At 45.7% G+C, this 15,973-nt stretch overlaps 8 protein-coding genes across 8 annotated transcripts; 3 read left to right on the top strand and 5 right to left on the bottom strand.

The window, feature by feature from the left end:
- Positions 1 to 2,061: 2,061 nt before the first annotated feature.
- GLAREA_09450 (Acylphosphatase/BLUF) lies at positions 2,062 to 2,590 on the top strand (the record flags this gene model as incomplete). Its single annotated transcript, XM_008086047.1, has 5 exons — positions 2,062 to 2,079; positions 2,133 to 2,163; positions 2,213 to 2,225; positions 2,279 to 2,348; positions 2,441 to 2,590. The coding sequence occupies 5 exons, from the start codon at positions 2,062 to 2,064 to the stop codon at positions 2,588 to 2,590; spliced, it is 282 nt and encodes a 93-aa protein (XP_008084238.1).
- A 302-nt stretch (positions 2,591 to 2,892) lies between these two features.
- Positions 2,893 to 4,669, bottom strand: GLAREA_09451 (F-box; the record flags this gene model as incomplete). The annotated part of the gene is made up of 3 exons (XM_008086048.1): positions 2,893 to 3,114; positions 3,173 to 4,243; positions 4,313 to 4,669. The coding sequence occupies 3 exons, from the start codon at positions 4,667 to 4,669 to the stop codon at positions 2,893 to 2,895; spliced, it is 1,650 nt and encodes a 549-aa protein (XP_008084239.1).
- A 709-nt stretch (positions 4,670 to 5,378) lies between these two features.
- Positions 5,379 to 7,298, bottom strand: GLAREA_09452 (uncharacterized protein; the record flags this gene model as incomplete). Its single annotated transcript, XM_008086049.1, has 2 exons — positions 5,379 to 6,686; positions 6,798 to 7,298. 2 exons carry the CDS (start codon positions 7,296 to 7,298, stop codon positions 5,379 to 5,381), a joined length of 1,809 nt encoding a protein of 602 aa, XP_008084240.1.
- A 637-nt stretch (positions 7,299 to 7,935) lies between these two features.
- GLAREA_09453 ((Trans)glycosidase) lies at positions 7,936 to 8,915 on the bottom strand (the record flags this gene model as incomplete). Its single annotated transcript, XM_008086050.1, has 2 exons — positions 7,936 to 8,269; positions 8,317 to 8,915. 2 exons carry the CDS (start codon positions 8,913 to 8,915, stop codon positions 7,936 to 7,938), a joined length of 933 nt encoding a protein of 310 aa, XP_008084241.1.
- Positions 8,916 to 9,987: 1,072 nt separating this feature from the next.
- GLAREA_09454 (Thiolase-like protein) lies at positions 9,988 to 11,389 on the bottom strand (the record flags this gene model as incomplete). The annotated part of the gene is made up of 4 exons (XM_008086051.1): positions 9,988 to 10,415; positions 10,464 to 11,040; positions 11,092 to 11,272; positions 11,325 to 11,389. 4 exons carry the CDS (start codon positions 11,387 to 11,389, stop codon positions 9,988 to 9,990), a joined length of 1,251 nt encoding a protein of 416 aa, XP_008084242.1.
- A 1,220-nt stretch (positions 11,390 to 12,609) lies between these two features.
- GLAREA_09455 (uncharacterized protein) lies at positions 12,610 to 13,077 on the top strand (the record flags this gene model as incomplete). Its single annotated transcript, XM_008086052.1, has 1 exon — positions 12,610 to 13,077. The coding sequence occupies one exon, from the start codon at positions 12,610 to 12,612 to the stop codon at positions 13,075 to 13,077; it is 468 nt and encodes a 155-aa protein (XP_008084243.1).
- A 354-nt stretch (positions 13,078 to 13,431) lies between these two features.
- GLAREA_09456 (Metallo-hydrolase/oxidoreductase) lies at positions 13,432 to 14,295 on the bottom strand (the record flags this gene model as incomplete). The annotated part of the gene is made up of 1 exon (XM_008086053.1): positions 13,432 to 14,295. The coding sequence occupies one exon, from the start codon at positions 14,293 to 14,295 to the stop codon at positions 13,432 to 13,434; it is 864 nt and encodes a 287-aa protein (XP_008084244.1).
- Positions 14,296 to 14,793: 498 nt separating this feature from the next.
- On the top strand, positions 14,794 to 15,228 carry GLAREA_09457 (uncharacterized protein; the record flags this gene model as incomplete). The annotated part of the gene is made up of 2 exons (XM_008086054.1): positions 14,794 to 14,989; positions 15,038 to 15,228. 2 exons carry the CDS (start codon positions 14,794 to 14,796, stop codon positions 15,226 to 15,228), a joined length of 387 nt encoding a protein of 128 aa, XP_008084245.1.
- Positions 15,229 to 15,973: the final 745 nt, after the last annotated feature.

Here is a 15,973-nt window from a genome sequence, read left to right on the forward strand (position 1 = left end):
CCGTCAAAATGTCAAGAGAGTTGGACGGAAGAGTGCGAAAAATGGTAATACGAGATTCAACAGACACCGTTTGTCAAAAAGATCGTTTCTAACTAGAATGATGAATGTGGGAACTAGAATGATGAATGTGGGAATTCAAGAGTTTATCTTGAACAGTGGCTTGGACCTGACAACTACCCATGGTAAAGAGTGATTCTTGATTTTAATACAACACTATTTCTCCCCTTTTCGGATAGTCCGCAAAACAGATATTATAGTGTTATGAAACCTCCAGAACTTAACCATCCCCAGACCATTGTTTGACACTCGAAAAACCTCTCGATATATACATAATCAATGAAACAGCCTCAGAATATTCTCGACTAGAGACCCTATTTCTACAGGCTGTTCAACTCAACTGTCTTCCGTTCCAATTTGCCACACATTGTTTCTACTTCGCCAGCCAAAGAAACAAGCTCATCGATCTCTGCACCTGTCATTGCCTTATTGTTGCTTTTGTCTTTTGCGCTCTCGTCATATTCGATCTCCATGAGATACAATTTTGCTTGAACCATATTTATCTTAATTTGTCTCGCAGGCTCTTTTGTTTTAGGGTCTCCTTTTGATGACATTCTCAGCCTTCCCTATTTATTCTGCAGCAGCACTCAGAATCTTCTTGGCTCTCTGGAGAACGTTTAGCTTGAACGATGGTGGCCAGTCGAGCTCGCTTGGAGCATCCGAGGTGCTCTGTTGTATTTGCATGTCTGTCGAGTTTTCCATATTGAAGTTACTGCGTCGGAAGAGCACGTTGGTTGGATATGTATGTCTGGGGCTTGTATGTTTCTCGCCTAGGTTGGTTCTGTTTGCTTTGCTTTATGGGATTCTTGTGAGATGCGAGGCTTGTGTGATACTCCGCTTAAAAGCTGGTTTGAAGCAAGAAAGAAGTTCCCGGTATTTATACTCAAGAGTTTCTCTGTTGAAGTTACAATCATAACTTCACATTTGGCAACCACTCACCAACAAGACCTTCTCAGGCATGTAATGAATCATTAGCTTAGCTAAATACTCACTCAACAAGTTTATGAATAAAGAAGCCGGAGTTGGGTATTCATCTTTAAAACCTAAGCTATGAATCGGCTGTGCCAAACTCTCTTTCCTGTTCCCTTCTCTTCCAAGGTTCAAAAGCACATTAATTAGTCCAGAAATCAAAGGTTGACGAATCTCTTATAGTTTACCAGACTATTTTTCAACACGAGATTCAGCTCTAGCACCTGGTATTTCAGCATGTCAAAATACATCGCAAAATTAAACCCACCCCGACGATCCACGACAAGAACCAACGTCGTCAACCCTCACACGCTAGACAACTACCATCGCCAACACAAACAAGTACCGGAACCAAATGAAACTCCGTCAGATACCAAGACGCGTCTGCTTGCCAACCTCAAAATAGTGGCAGAAGAATCCCGAGACCTCAGAAAGAAACTTGTGGGTTCTAACCATAGACACGATATCCAGTCGGATTTGGAGACGGCTATGTTGGAATTGTTGCAGTTTACATTCAGGTTTGGAAGCGATGTAGAGGTGATGAAGGAAATTTGGAAGGCGTCTGCGGAGGCTGTGGCGTTGTGGAATGGGTTGATCCGCGTGTCCCTCCGGCACCTGATGAGAGACCTAGGCTGATTGTACATGTTGATTTGGAGGAACAGGGAAAGAAGATGTAATAGATTAAACAAATGAACGGGGAATGAAGGCGAATAAGCGTTGAAGATGAGAGGTGATGGGTAGGCTACAAAAGATTTGCGACATCATGATTCGTTAGTCTATGGGAGTCCAACACACGATACAAGTGGATGAAATGAAACCAATATTGCAAACATAATTCTAGTCTCAACCGCGAATGAAGAGATGTCGTCGGAGATACATCCCTGGGTACTTTCACCGCTTCCCCTTTAATTTGCAAACCACGGCAGAACACCCCACAAATGACGACTGGACCCACCTCATATACTTTATCCATATCAACTCCAAACCTCGACAAGATTCTCAAAGTTCAGCAAAAACTATAGCGGAAAGAGAATTATGAGTATGTCTAAACGTGTAGGTCATCCCAACTCTTCTTTAAATATCTTCATGAGGCTGACATGATGTAGGTTGCATTCCGAGTTCATGGTGAAGTCCAAGGTACGTTTGCCTCCCAAGTGATCAAATTACAAAATTAACATTGAAATAGGAGTCTCATTTCGGTAAATCTCATGCTCCTCTGGCTAAGAACGGAAGACGATTGATACAAGACCAGATACTTCACCAAAGAAAAAGCGACTTCATATTCCCTGACTGGCTGGGTGAAAAATGCTGCGAATGGAAAGGTACGTTTTGGTGATTGCTCAAATTCCATCACGTATATTCGCTCATCCTCAAATTGTTTTATGCAATGATGCTCACACACATCCTCTCATAGGTAGAAGGCGAAGTCCAAGGCTCTGAAGAGGATGTCCAAAAGTTGTTGAAGGATATCGACAAAGGACCTACACATGCTCATGTGGTGAGAGTCGATAAATCGGATTTGGACCCGGTGGATGGGGAGAGCAAGTTTGAAGTTAGACAGTGATGATAGAATGGGAAGCGAGTTGGGTTGATTTGGAGTGGCGATTATGGAGATTGAAATGAAGATGAATGATTATCAAATGCAGAGGATTGCTTGCAGTCACCTCATCGTGGGCGTACCAATGATTGACAAACATCATTCCAGACATATCAAGACACAGTACATCTGTGAAGGGGCTAGAGTTTCTCACGTTGTACTGGCCTCAGACAAGAAGAATATACCGAAACTAGAATACACACCATTTCAACACACTTGCAGGTAAGCTTGCTCCATCCAAGCACCTAAGACCCCCTTCCTCTCAGCCGCTAATAAAACACCCCATCGAGAAAATGTCGATAAATCTCAGAATTAGCAGTAGCCATCCGCCTCGAACCATCGTCCACTGATCCGGAAGTTAGAAAAGAAACATTATCAAATGCAAGCCATTCTAAACGTTGAAATACGGCAAGATAGCTATTCGCTATGTCTTCCAATCTGTCATGGGCGACACGATTGGGGTTTACACCAGGATCAAGTGGGGTTTCATCCTTGCTTCTGGTTAGTATCTAGGCATCTCATCCCATCAGACAAAAACTGAGTGCTTACGTCGTTGAAATACAGGTCACCATTTAAAAGTCTGAAAACTGGCATGCGGTGCTCGTCGTGACTGAAGCCGATTCTCTTGAGTTTAGCGAGGTTTCCGAGACTGTTTAGAATCACATCGTGGTCGAGAGACCAGTTGGTAGAACATGTGCCAAGATGGATTTCCTCCAACGTGGATATCTGACTGATCATCTCGAGATTCGCAGCTGGTAGATGCCACCCATCCCAGAAGATCTGTAGCGAGGTGAGAGATTGGAAGGCATGTATTAACAAAGGGAGGACATCATGCTCTAATGCATGCTCAGGTTTGCTTCCACCACGTCCTTCTACCGCCAATCCTAGGCGCGATATCTGCGTGTTGGCTTTTAAGAATGCAAGAGGTACGCTGGTTTTCTTAGCCGCTGAGCGCGCCCAACTAAATGTGTGCAAGTTTCGTTTGTGACCTAATTCTTGAAGACACTGGTCGGAAAGATCGTCTGCCGCGTAGGCTCGTATGTCTAAGATACGGAGCTGTGGAGCCAATAGACACTTCCATGTTTGAACATCCGAGAACGCTGCTTTGAGAGACAAGTTGCGAAGATTCTCGAAGACTGGTGCCGGGGAGTCGTCGTCGACAAGGGAGTATTGCACATTTTGTACGTGACTTTTGTTATAGTAAACCTCTAGATCCCAGAACAGAGTCTCAAGACTCTTGGAAGACCCACGTATCAAGTCTCTGACTCTGATCTGATCTGCTTTGTCCTCATTATCGAAAGTACAATTCTGAATGAAGAGGCATTGAAGCTGTTGACTTGGCGTGCTAGGACTTTGTCTGGCATGTGATAGTTGCTTAGAGGTACGTAAGTTGCAAAGCACAATATTCCGAAGGTTTGACGACGATGTCACGGTGTCAATGAAGTAGTCGTCGGCTATTGGGATATCGTGACTGTTACGCCATTCGACTGTCTCTAAATGAGGTAATCTCGAAGGTCCTCGGATTAACGATAGTATGTTGAGAGTAAATTCCTCAAACCCAATTCGATCGTTTTCATTCCCTAATGCTCTTGATGGATCATCCTCTGACAGGATCTCTCTCTGATGTTGGTCCCAGGTCCTTTAAGAAGCCCAATGCTTTGACAAGTCAAAGAGTATCCTTCGAATGACTGTACTGAGATGCCATCGAGGACACTCGTTATTCAGGAATCCTTTCGACTCGCGCATAAGTTGAGCCAGGATTTCACAAGATTCCTCACTATAATTCATGGTAACGCTAGCAAACTGACGGGATCGAACAAGTTGACGACAGGCACTGTTGACCAGAGCGAGAGATGCCAGGTCTTTTTTGTCGATGTCCTGAACGATTTGTGATAGAATTTCGCTGGGTAGTCGAAAAATTAAGGTATCAGGGTCTACCGGCCAGCCCTCCAGGACCTTTGAGACCGACAGTGGTAGAGGCGGATATAGAATTTTACCCGGGTCACGGATCCATAGAGGATAACCAAGGTAATCTACGTCGACCATGATGTGAGTTGATAAGGTTACCTGATCGAGTGCTGAAGGAGGCGATTGCAATGGATGCATGCAAGTGGAAATAGACGTACTAAAATCTCTGTTTGTCTGTCTTGACATTTGTGGCTGAGCGGCTGAAATAAGGAAGCAAGGGCGGTCTGCAGTGTGTTACTCAACAATTATGGAAACCTCAATATTGAGTTCCGAGTGGCTTTTGAGACACTAGATGTCAAGTAGGTAAAGAGAACTGTAAAATAAACTATGAATCGTCATTAATCCGAACAATTATCCTCGAGAAATTGATAAAAAGCTTAGAACAGTTCGCGGGAACGAATCTCGAATGACATAACGCGTAAACCTCGCAACGAATTCCAAGACAGTCTCATTTACCGAAAATCATAGAAATAATGCTCGATGTGGTGTTGGGTGGATATTAGGCATCCATTGTGTCCGCCGCGGGAAGCATCCAACATCTAATCTAATGTGCGTGCGGGTCTGAATCCATATTGATGTTGTGTAGATGAAATGAGAAAATGAGCGTGGATTGTTTGAATGAAACAAGTCGTAGGAGCTCAAAATCTTGTCTCGAAAATGAATTGTACTTTACCACTACCAACACAACTGACAAGCATACATTCATCCCATCCAACACACTAAAATTCCAAGAAACCTACTATACTTCAACCCCCAAGTAAAAGAAACAAAAATCAAAGACCGTGATCTAACACCGCTCTCTCCACCCAATCAAAGCATCCAAGCCGTAACTGAAATCATGTGGTCCTGGAGGATCACGAAGCACAAACTTTTTGCTTTCGGGCACGCTTCGATCACACTCATAATAGCACTGTCCCAGGTACATCCATTGCAAGACTGGCAATGCCTCTAGATACTCGTCGGCGTAACTTTTCATGCGCTGTCTGTGGATGTCCCACCATAGTGACTGATGATTAGCCACCTCTTGCCGTGTTATGCTCGAATCCCAAACAAGGGGCTCCGGATTTTGGTTTACCATTTTATCATCGTAGTAGGAGTAGGGGCTCACAAAGTGACGATATGGGTTCGACGCAGGGTCATAGTCTTCGGATAGACGTGGGTATATATCCCGATGGAATGCGATCGCTTTGAGATATCGTAGTGGTCGTAGGGAAAACAATATTTCAGGGTGGCAGATGAACCAGTACTGTGCGCGTCTGTCGACACCGAGGCTGAGTTTTTCGAGCTGCTTGAGTTGGCTGATGTATTGGAGATGATCGAGAGGCATAGTCCATCCATCGCACCAAATACGGAGTGAGGTTAGGTTGCGAAAGGACTGCGCTAGTAATGGAAGGACGTCGAGGCCTAGTACGTCGTTGACATTCGCAACCATTGATTTCTCTGCTACCAGACTCAACCTGGTGATCTGATCATTGGATTTCAAGAAATCGACTGGTATGCCGGGTCGTGGGGCTTGATTGCCCGTGTACAAATAATCCTTTTTACTAGACCATTCGAAGCTTCTCAACTTCTCCATACGTCCAGCCTTTTCAAGGCTCTTAGCCCATATATCGTCATTCAGAAAGACGTGAACGCCGAGATCGCGGAGTCCTGGCGAATCTAAGAGACATTCCCATGTCCCATCATCCTCGAAGGCTACTTTCAGAAACAGTCTACGAAGCTGCTCGAAGTTTGGCCTCGGCTCCTTTTCGACAAGAGAGCATCTTGCATGCTCTGTGCCATAAGTGTTCCGTGCAGATATACTCATATCCCAGTAAAATGTTTCAAGTTTGGGAGATGCAGCGTCGATGAGTTGTTTGACTATTGGTTCAAGATAGTTGCTAGCAAGATTGTGAGGTTTCGGCTCATCCTTTCCTCTTACCCGTCTCTTGTAGGTAAAAGAACAATTAGAAATGTAGAGGTTTTGCAGTTGAAGCTTGATTTTAGACGGCCTGAGCCTTTTCTCGGTAGGCAGTAACTCACGCCTGATGATATAGTGTAAATAGCTCAGGCCAATTGTCCGGAGGGTTGGTGATAACATCAAATGAGATATGGTCTTGATTGGATTAGCTTGATAAATTCCGAGGGGAAAAAAGCTACGTAGGTTAGGTAGATTGGTGGGGTCGCGTAGTAGGGACTGAAACTCCCTTTCAAGCTCTTCTCTTACCTCTGGGAACCCTTCGACACGGTCTTGAATCAATATTGATCCTGAGTCAGAGCGCCAGCCCTGCTGATTCTTTGGACAAAGCCAGAGCCAATTCATATTTTCGTCTACCCTGAACTTAATGTGTCGAACGCATGGGCCTATAGACGGATAAGGCTGGTGGTCTTTTCGCAGCTTGGCCTCTTGGCTCATCAAAGATGTTAACTTGTATCTCGCTCTATTACACTTTGGATAGACGCCGCAGAACAGGCGAGATCGAGCAACCTGACAACAGTCCTTACTGGAAAGAGCGAATTTCCTAAGGTCGGCAAACGTGTCGATGTCGCCAATGATCTGGGTCAATACCTCCTGTGGCAGTTTAAGAAGTCGCGCGTTCGAAGTAAGGGTTCGACCATCCATCACTTCATCTGGGTATGACGGGCGAGGATGCGGTGGTAAACATGGCAGACCAGACCCATCGGTATGTTCAAGCAATTTCATGTCAATACCGGAGTAAGAGTCCATTTTGCAAACGTGCAGCGAAATTTAGCTATTGAATGCACAAATATCAGTAACCAATTACGGAGGAAAAGCAGTTTCAACTAACCCAGTACCGAAGACAGCTGCGTGAAACTAAGAACCAGAACTTGAGCAAGAGAGGAAGCAGCTTTATACTTCGGCTTCTTGCCACGTCTCAGACATATCTTTTCTACCGACGAAGTTCCATATCGCGGGGGTATTATACCTGGATTGCGCTTGCTCAATGGTATGGTCGTCTCATTCATCTTGAATATTGCCCTTTATTATCGTAACTTTCTTGTGTTTGTGTCGTCCAAACACAAACCCCTAATGAGGCAAGTGAAAGCGTGAAAGCAGTTTACCATGTGGACAAAGGCACGATGTAGCACTTGTAGCAGCACATCCGACGCGTATTTCCCTAAGTCGTGCGTATAGTGCAACAATGAACAAAGCGCATTGAACCTCAAAGGGGGCTAAGAGGAAAATTATCAATTACCGAAATCCTCCTTGATCCACCTGTTAACAGACTACCAACCCGTATGTGCAGTTTCAATCCAAACAAATAGTCTATCAAACGCCATATTATCCATCTATATACTCCGAAAGCCCGAAACCATTATATCCTCTTCACATCACTAGTCTCTCAAATCATCAAGAACCCAGCAACCACCAACGCAGCCATGACCGCACCACCCGAACCAGTCAACCTAGAAGCCGCGCCCTTGGGGACATTGCCCGTAGCAGCCTGTCCCAAGTACCAAGATCCAATATCTGTCAATCGTCCCTTATTATCTAACATCGCCGCGTTAGGACCGACATTCGAGACGTCTGAGCGGAAAGAACCGAAATACGAGTATCGCTCGACAGAATCGAGACGGTCAAAGTAGTCAGCGGACATATTAAAGAATTCTTGGGTGGGCTCGAGGTCGGCGTTGGACATTGCGTATTCAGTGATCCACATGGTTTTATTTGGGTATCTAGGAAGTGTTAGATCATGCGATTGGAGCCAGGTAAGGGCACTTACGCTGCAGATATCTGGCCCATATGACTTGCGAGACCTCCGAAATCACCGTACCAATGTGTAGGGAAGAAATCGGCAGTACAGTTGGTTCCGGCATCCTGACAAGCACTGAAGAAATTCACCAACCACTCCAGACCTCGCTGACTCCCAGTAACAGCCGGTGCGCCCGCTTTGATGCCCAATTTCCTCAACGGCTCAATTTGCGAGATCCAACTCGCAGCCGCAGAATCTGGACTCATTCCACTTCCTCCAGTCGAAGATTCTCCATCCGGTTCATTGAATCCCATGACATGTGTGATGTTTCGTCCGCCAGAAATCAGGTTCCTGACGGTATCGGCGAAATTGGTGGTTGCTGCAGACCAGAGCATGGGGACGAATTCGAATTCTTCTTGCGTTCGGTTCGAGTAGGTTGCGGATGGCGTGGGCTCGTAGTTGTAATACCATGACAGGTCTGAACCGGCCTCGACCCAGATCTGGTTATCGGCGACATGACCCTTTTTTGAGGGAACGAAGACGAGGCCTCGTTTGGAGGAGTCGCGGTAGGTTAAATCTTGTGCTGTTGCAAGAGACGCAAGTAGTAAGGCTGAGGTTGAGAGACGCATTTTCGCTTGATTGTTTTGAGATAAGGGAGTGTCTTGATAGAAGTGTTGTTGAACTCGTTCGTAAGATTTCGATCCGAATTTTCGAACCTCGTATTATCGAATTGACTCTTCCCTTGATGAGCCGTGTATCTTCCAACCAAGTAATATTCGTAGTGCAGCGACCTCGTAAAGATAGAATTTTCGGGGATTAAAAACAAGTATAAAACAAGGCAACGAACGAAACACAATGATCAGCGCGATCAAGATACAACCAACGAATGTGAAGAACCCAGAAAACCACTTTGAACGAATATCAAAGAGGGAGAAAAGAGAGAGAGAGAAAGTCAAAAGAGTAAGCTCCTAGCTGAGAAAAGCCATACTTACCAAGCGCGTCCTGCACTACCTTCGATGGTTTCGGTCCTGTAGCGGCTGTCTCCATCTTTGCTTGGAAGAGAAAGATTCCGTTTGGCACCGTCGACTCGGAATATTGATGTGGGTGCTCGAAGGGGTTTAGTGTCGAAGGGAGTGCGGCATGGCAGGGGCTCTGAACGGCTGAGGCGCTGCGCTCGGATGGCGATGTCTAAGATTTGGGATCCTCAACAATCTCTGGGAGTTGGGATCTACGATAGGGATAAGAAAGTGCTGACTTGTGATGTCATTTTGATTTTGATAAACGCAGTTTTAACATTGTTATCCTGTGGTTTTGGATTCGATTTTCTAGCACTTAAATCGTTTGTTCTCACTTTATTGACTCGTAGATAAGAAAATGCACAGTATCGGAAAGGGGTGAGCGTCGCAAAAGCGGCTTTTTCGGACGTTGCCTTTGGGCTTGGGCTAATACTCGGCAAGCCTTGGGCCAGTCCAAATATGGATCAACTCTATGCAGGTCATTAAATTGATGTGGATACTATCGATTTTGAAGCCTTGGGATTCTTGTTTTGATGTCGCCTTTGTGTAACTGTGATAAGGAAACCCAGGTTGAGACTGTTCACGCAGTTCAAGTCGAGAGCAAGTCGATAGCATTTTGTTCCATAATCAATGCATTTTGTATGCTAACGCCGTTGCCACAGCAGTAATATTCAAACCTCAATCTTTACAATTGCTCGTTAACAAACAAGCCAGCCATACCCTGTCCTGTACCAATACACATACTCGTCAACAAGACCTTCTTCTTCTGCCTCCTACATTCGCTAAGACCAGTAACGATCTGCCTAGTACCAGTAGCACCAAGAGGATGTCCCAAGGCGATAGCACCACCACGGATGTTCATCTTTTCGTGTGGAATCTTGAGAGTGTCTTTGCAGTATACGGCCATAGAGGCAAATGCCTCGTTCAGCTCGACAACATCAATGTCGTCGAGGGTCAAGTTGAATTTGGTAAGTAATTTAGGAATGGCGATAGATGGTCCAATGCCCATAATTCTTGGGGCAAGACCGGCGACTGTAGAACCGACGTATTTCGCTAATATTGGCTGGCCAAGCTCAATGGCCTTTGATCGTCGCATAAGAAGAACAGCGGCAGCTATAGGAGGATTAGTAAATGAAAGTGTAGAGGGAAAAGCATACTTACCACCATCAGTGACTTGCGATGAGTTTCCACCAGTAGACTTGTCGCCATAGTCTGGGAAGGCAGGTCGAATCTTGCTGAGAGACTCAAAAGTAGTACCGTATCTTGGACCCTCATCCTTTGTCAAAACAACGTCCTTGACCTCTCCAGTCTTGGGATCCTTGACTTGGGTAGAGATTGGCACAATCTCATCGTCAAACCAGCCCGCCTTCTGTGCCCGTTCCGCACGCTGGTAACTCTCAGCGGCATATCTATCTTGCATCTCTCGGCTAATGTGATAGTCATGTCCAACGTTTTCGGATGTTTGTCCCATAGGCTGCATACAGTCTGCCGCCTCTTGGTTCTTGAGAATTTCCGGATGGAATGGTCGTTCCAGACGATCACCACCAACAGACATCATCTCAGCTCCCATGGCAACACCAATATCAATACTGCCTGACGCAATCTGGTTTGCGATATCTTGTGTGGCCTTGAGCCCGGAGGAGCAGAATCGGTTTACGGTAGAGGCGGCTGTGGTATTTGGGAACCCGGCAGCGAGTGCTGCGGCACGAACAAGATATGCAGCTTTTCCTTCGCTGACCTGTGGCAAGGTGTTAAATTTATACCCAAAAAAGCGTTCGCAAACACATACATTTCCACAGCAGATATCTTCCACCATCTGAGGATCAATCCTTGACTTTTCAATGACCTTGGTCAATAGCGAGTAGACAAGGAAATCAAGCTGTGTATCCTTAAATCCTCCCTTAAACCCCTTGGCCAGCGGCGTTCGGATCGCGAGTGTAATAACGACATCATCTGCGTTCTTCGAAGTGCTATTCGACTACTATTAGCATGTGCTGAGAGAATATGTGAGGGGGTGTTTACATTGAAGACAACCCCGATGAACCTGGTGTCAGGTGCTTCAATATTGAGCTGAGTCTTTCCGTCATTGTGAATGTGTAGTAAATCTGCTAAATTTGAGAAGAAAAGTAGAGATTTCTGGTTTGCTTGATGGTAGTTGGGTTGTTGCTTCTTTTGAAGTGCTCGTGGCGGAGGAAATCCAATGTAGCTTACAGTTGCCGAGGCATCTGGACATGCCGGGTTTGCAGGGGAAAGAGGCCGAGCCGAGGTCACGTGTATTCGACCCCACGATTTCCCCTTCTTTTGCTAACCAACACCAACTTCCCTCGGACGGGAGACATCACAAACAAACTTCAATATCAATATCTTGTCCCTTGAGTACTTCCATAACATTCCGTTTGCGGGTCACCACAGATGCTCTTAAACTGGATGTGTAATGAGCACTGGCTATGGCCATGCCGCTTTGCTTCCCTTCTGCGACTCGTTTCTTATGCTTAGCAAGTTCTTCTAGAAATCGGAACTTTTACTACTGGTTTGAGTGTTAGATCCCTCTAGCTATAAGAACCTCGAAGTCACGAGTGGACAAACTAAGGAAAGAGCTCTCCACAAAATTTCCTCCTTTTATTCGCCTCTCATCCACATCACATCTCCTAGTGCTATCATTTCCAATCCAATGTATAACTCCGGCGTTCTTTTGCGAAGACCTGCGAGTTTTTATTCCTGAGAGACGCATAAAACTTCGTTTCTGGGTCAATCTCCTCGAAGAGAGTTACACTTCAAGGTGTCGCTTTAGTTCCCTTCACAGCGCTATATACCCGTTTGTTACTCTAGCCCTATTCTGCCTATTTTGCCGGCTCTTCTTAAACCCGACTCGTGGAGGTTGTTGTCAGATTTTAAAATATCAAATGATGATCTACCGCTAGGCCAGGTACTCTAATTATGTAGCCAATGGCCGCCTCTCGTCGGGCACTCATCTGCCCCGCTTAAGGAGTCGCACAAAGCAGTAAGCCGATTGCACCTATCAGGATCCATGCGATCTGACATAATTGTGATTTTCTAGTACAGATACGAGCTTCTTATGGTCAAATCTACCTTGTTTGTCTAACGGGTATGACGGCGATGTAATAAGAGCTAGTGCTTGTACCAGGAGGTGAAAGAGTATAAGTAGTTGCTGATGGCCGAGACTCAAGAATCTACATTGCAGCTTGTCTCTCAATCCAGTCTCATCCAAATCTCCTCGTCGACTTTCCAAAGATCAAATAATTACACCTCAAACTTGTAACCTTCGATTTCAGTACCTATCAGTAAAATGCGCTTCTCCAACTTCCTCGCTCTGGCCTCGGCGTTGCCTTTCACACTTGCATGCTACCGAGTTCATGGCCAAATTGCGCAACACACAAACACAGCAACTCAAAGTACGACATACCTCCCAAGTATCTTTCTCGAATTAGGTACCGAGAGAGTATGTGACGGTCACAGCGGTTTCGGTTCTGGCGAGGAGTCAAATCCATTCCAACCCGACTTTATTCCTGGCGGGGTCCCCACAAACTCTTCTTTCAGTGGACCATGGTCCGGCGCGAACTGCACTAAGCCCTACACGAATGTCGAGGTCAATGGGATTAATGGCCAAGTATTGGTCAGGGACTACGAGACGGCTTTCTGGATTCAACCGGAGCAGCTGAATTGGCAACAACCAGCGTCACATCAAGGATTGGCTGGAATTCCAAACACTTTTGCAAGTTATTGGACTTTTGACTCTGGGGATGTTCACTGCTAGAGGAAGTTGATGGAATGTTTGGTGATGGATTCGGGACTCGTCACTCCGGGGCTTTCTGTGGCTGTTGTCTTTACATTCGTTAGGACGAGACGCTGAGGGCAAGTCTTTCCAAAAATTAATGCTTCACAAGCTTTTTTTCAAACATACTACATAATGATATAATGTTACAAACATGAGCACAATTTGGACTTGGTCGGATCTTTTTTGAGCTCTCCCAGAGTTCTTCTTTTTTCCCGGTTAATTGCTTTCTTACTTGTGGTACAAAAAATAAATAGACACTGTCGTCTCGGTAGCTGGATACCAACACCCGCGCTAAGGAGAATGAAAAATACCACTACTATTCTATACGACGAACTAGAATTCAGCAACAACCTTCGCAACACCAGGAGTCAACCATCGCACTCTATCTCCAAATTCTCTCTCCTTTACGATTGCCGCTAAATCCTCCCCACCCTCCGTAAAATGCTCCCAACTTTCAAAATGCACCGGCACCATCACATCCGCCCCAATCTTCTCTACCAAATCAATCGCCGACCTCCCATCCATACTCATCTGCACGGGCCCAGACGGCATAGGCACAACAGCCTTCCCCAAATGCACTTGAGCAACTTGGATATGCCATTTCTTCCCAATCTCAACTAGTTCGTCGAGATACACAGTATCGCCCGAAATCCAAATCGCATTCGGAAGGCCCGAAGAATTGACGCCGAATGATTCTGTTTCGAGCACGAAACCTGTGACTTCCCCGCCGGGGATGTGTTGACAGGGTGTTCCTGTCATTTTGAATGTCGTGCCTCCGATAACTGCTTCGATTGTCTCCCAGGGTTTCAAAGCTACGACACCAGGTCTAGGAGCTAGATTCTTAGCTCCGTCACTGGTGGTGAAGACTCTACGGCCATCGAGCAGTTTGCGACCTTCTGGGTCGAGATTATCTGCGTGATCTTCGTGGCTTAGAAGGATGGCGTCAATGGGTGGTAGATCTTGAAGTTGTAATGCTGGGCCTTCTAAGGAGATGAGATGAGGTGGAGGAGGTATCTGGCCTCCCATTTGCGATGTTATGGCTTCGGGCATCTTTTGGAAGACATGTGAGCCGTCGTAGGTTGATGCGGGGCAGAATACTGGGTCTGTGAGGAAATTTATGCCGTTTATGTTGAGGATTGTTGTTGCGGCTGTGATGTGGGTGATGGTGATGGTGTTTTTGTTATTTGGAGATGCCATCTTGTGTGTGAGCGAGAAAGTCTATATTGTAAGGTAATGTATGAGCTACAGTTAGTATCTGATTAAAAGACGGTTGGGTGTATTGCTGATTTGCGACGGTGCTTCAAATATGTAGACTGCTCGATGCTTTCAACAAGTACACCAGACCACAGGAGCATAAATACTTCTTATGTCTTCAAACTCGATCCACACATTGTTCTCCAAGCTAAGTCAGTTGAAAAATGTTTCCGATAATGTTTCCGATAATGTTTCCGCTTACCTTCCCGCTTAGAATTCGAGATTGATTAAGATCCATGTCGAACTAGAATAGTGCGGTACCACAGCGGGATACCTTTTGGCATGATGCCACTAGTAGTACTAGGGGTCTAGAAATTGATTATCTCATCGCCGCTAAGATTGGTTATAAAGATCCACGGACGCATCTTTGATGCCGGAGAAACGTCCACTCTCAACTTCAAATTCGTAATCAGATATCTGGATATCCGACGGCTTACAAACATGTCTCTCACTCCTTCAACTCTGTATTACGCGTCTGCAATTATCAATCTTGCGACCATTCCGAAACACTTCCTCGTCGGTCAGAATCATGTTTCCAAGTCCATTGCAGCTATCCCTCCTACTCCGGATCTAGCACGAGGCAAATCCGTTGCAATGACTACCTGGCACCATTCTATGGGAATGTTGTTCGTCATTGGTAAGTCGATTATGCACTTCGCCATGTTTCATTCTGACTCGGATGTAGCGACGCTGAACTATAAATGGGCAAAGTCTGGTGGGCCTAGGAATATGGAAGATAAATTGGTTCTTTGGGGGATTACGGTGACTGGAACGGTTATTGGTTATACCTACTACAAAGTCAAGTTGTTTGCTGGATTGGGATGCCTCTGGGTTGCACCGTGGTTGAGTTCTATTGCTTTGCTGTGGTCATCTTGAAAATAAGTGTTGGTGAATAACAGTTGGTGGAGCGGCGGGCAATATTAGGTACCAGTACTCTGAGATAGCCACTTAGTAATTCGACTTCGGAATACAGCAACTGTAAATTTACATTGTAAAGTCCACGGTGTTGAAACATCCGAGGTTGGTGATGTTGCTAAGCGAAGGGATGGATCAGCATCATAGCCTAGCCGCATTTGGTGTCAAAATCCGCCAAGGCTCCCACCCCGCCGTCTGCAAGCACGTTGGCATGACGACGCCACTACAATTCCCAATAGGTACCTTTAGGCCCGCCACACCAGATACCCATATTTCTCCCGGCTATCCTATCTACCTTCATGATTCTTACCATGTCCTCGACTGACATTTACGATTTTGCGGTACTCCACGGCAAAATAACTTGAGGAGAAACGGGCTGCCTACTAGGTCGATCTGCTTACCTTCGACCCGTATGATTATGTGACTGGGAAGCAACAGGGGACGTGGTCTTACAAACCGAAATATCTCGGCCAACAGCGTCGGGTGTCATGGGTGGAAGTACGGATATACAAAGGAAGAAGTTATGAAGGTAAAACGGAAAACAGTCTGCAATGAATGCCGGACTAGGAAGTTAGGGGTATGTTCCTAGCATCGATTCCTTGGCGGGAATTATTCCCTATTTAGTACTCAGTCTGTCATTTCTATATCTAAAAATTGCTTAGTGTGATGGGAAAGAGCCTGCTTGCACGCAGTGTTCGCTTCGTGG

This window comes from Glarea lozoyensis (genome assembly GCF_000409485.1).
Source record: "Glarea lozoyensis ATCC 20868 chromosome Unknown GLAREA4, whole genome shotgun sequence".
Classification (NCBI taxonomy): domain Eukaryota; kingdom Fungi; phylum Ascomycota; class Leotiomycetes; order Helotiales; family Helotiaceae; genus Glarea; species Glarea lozoyensis.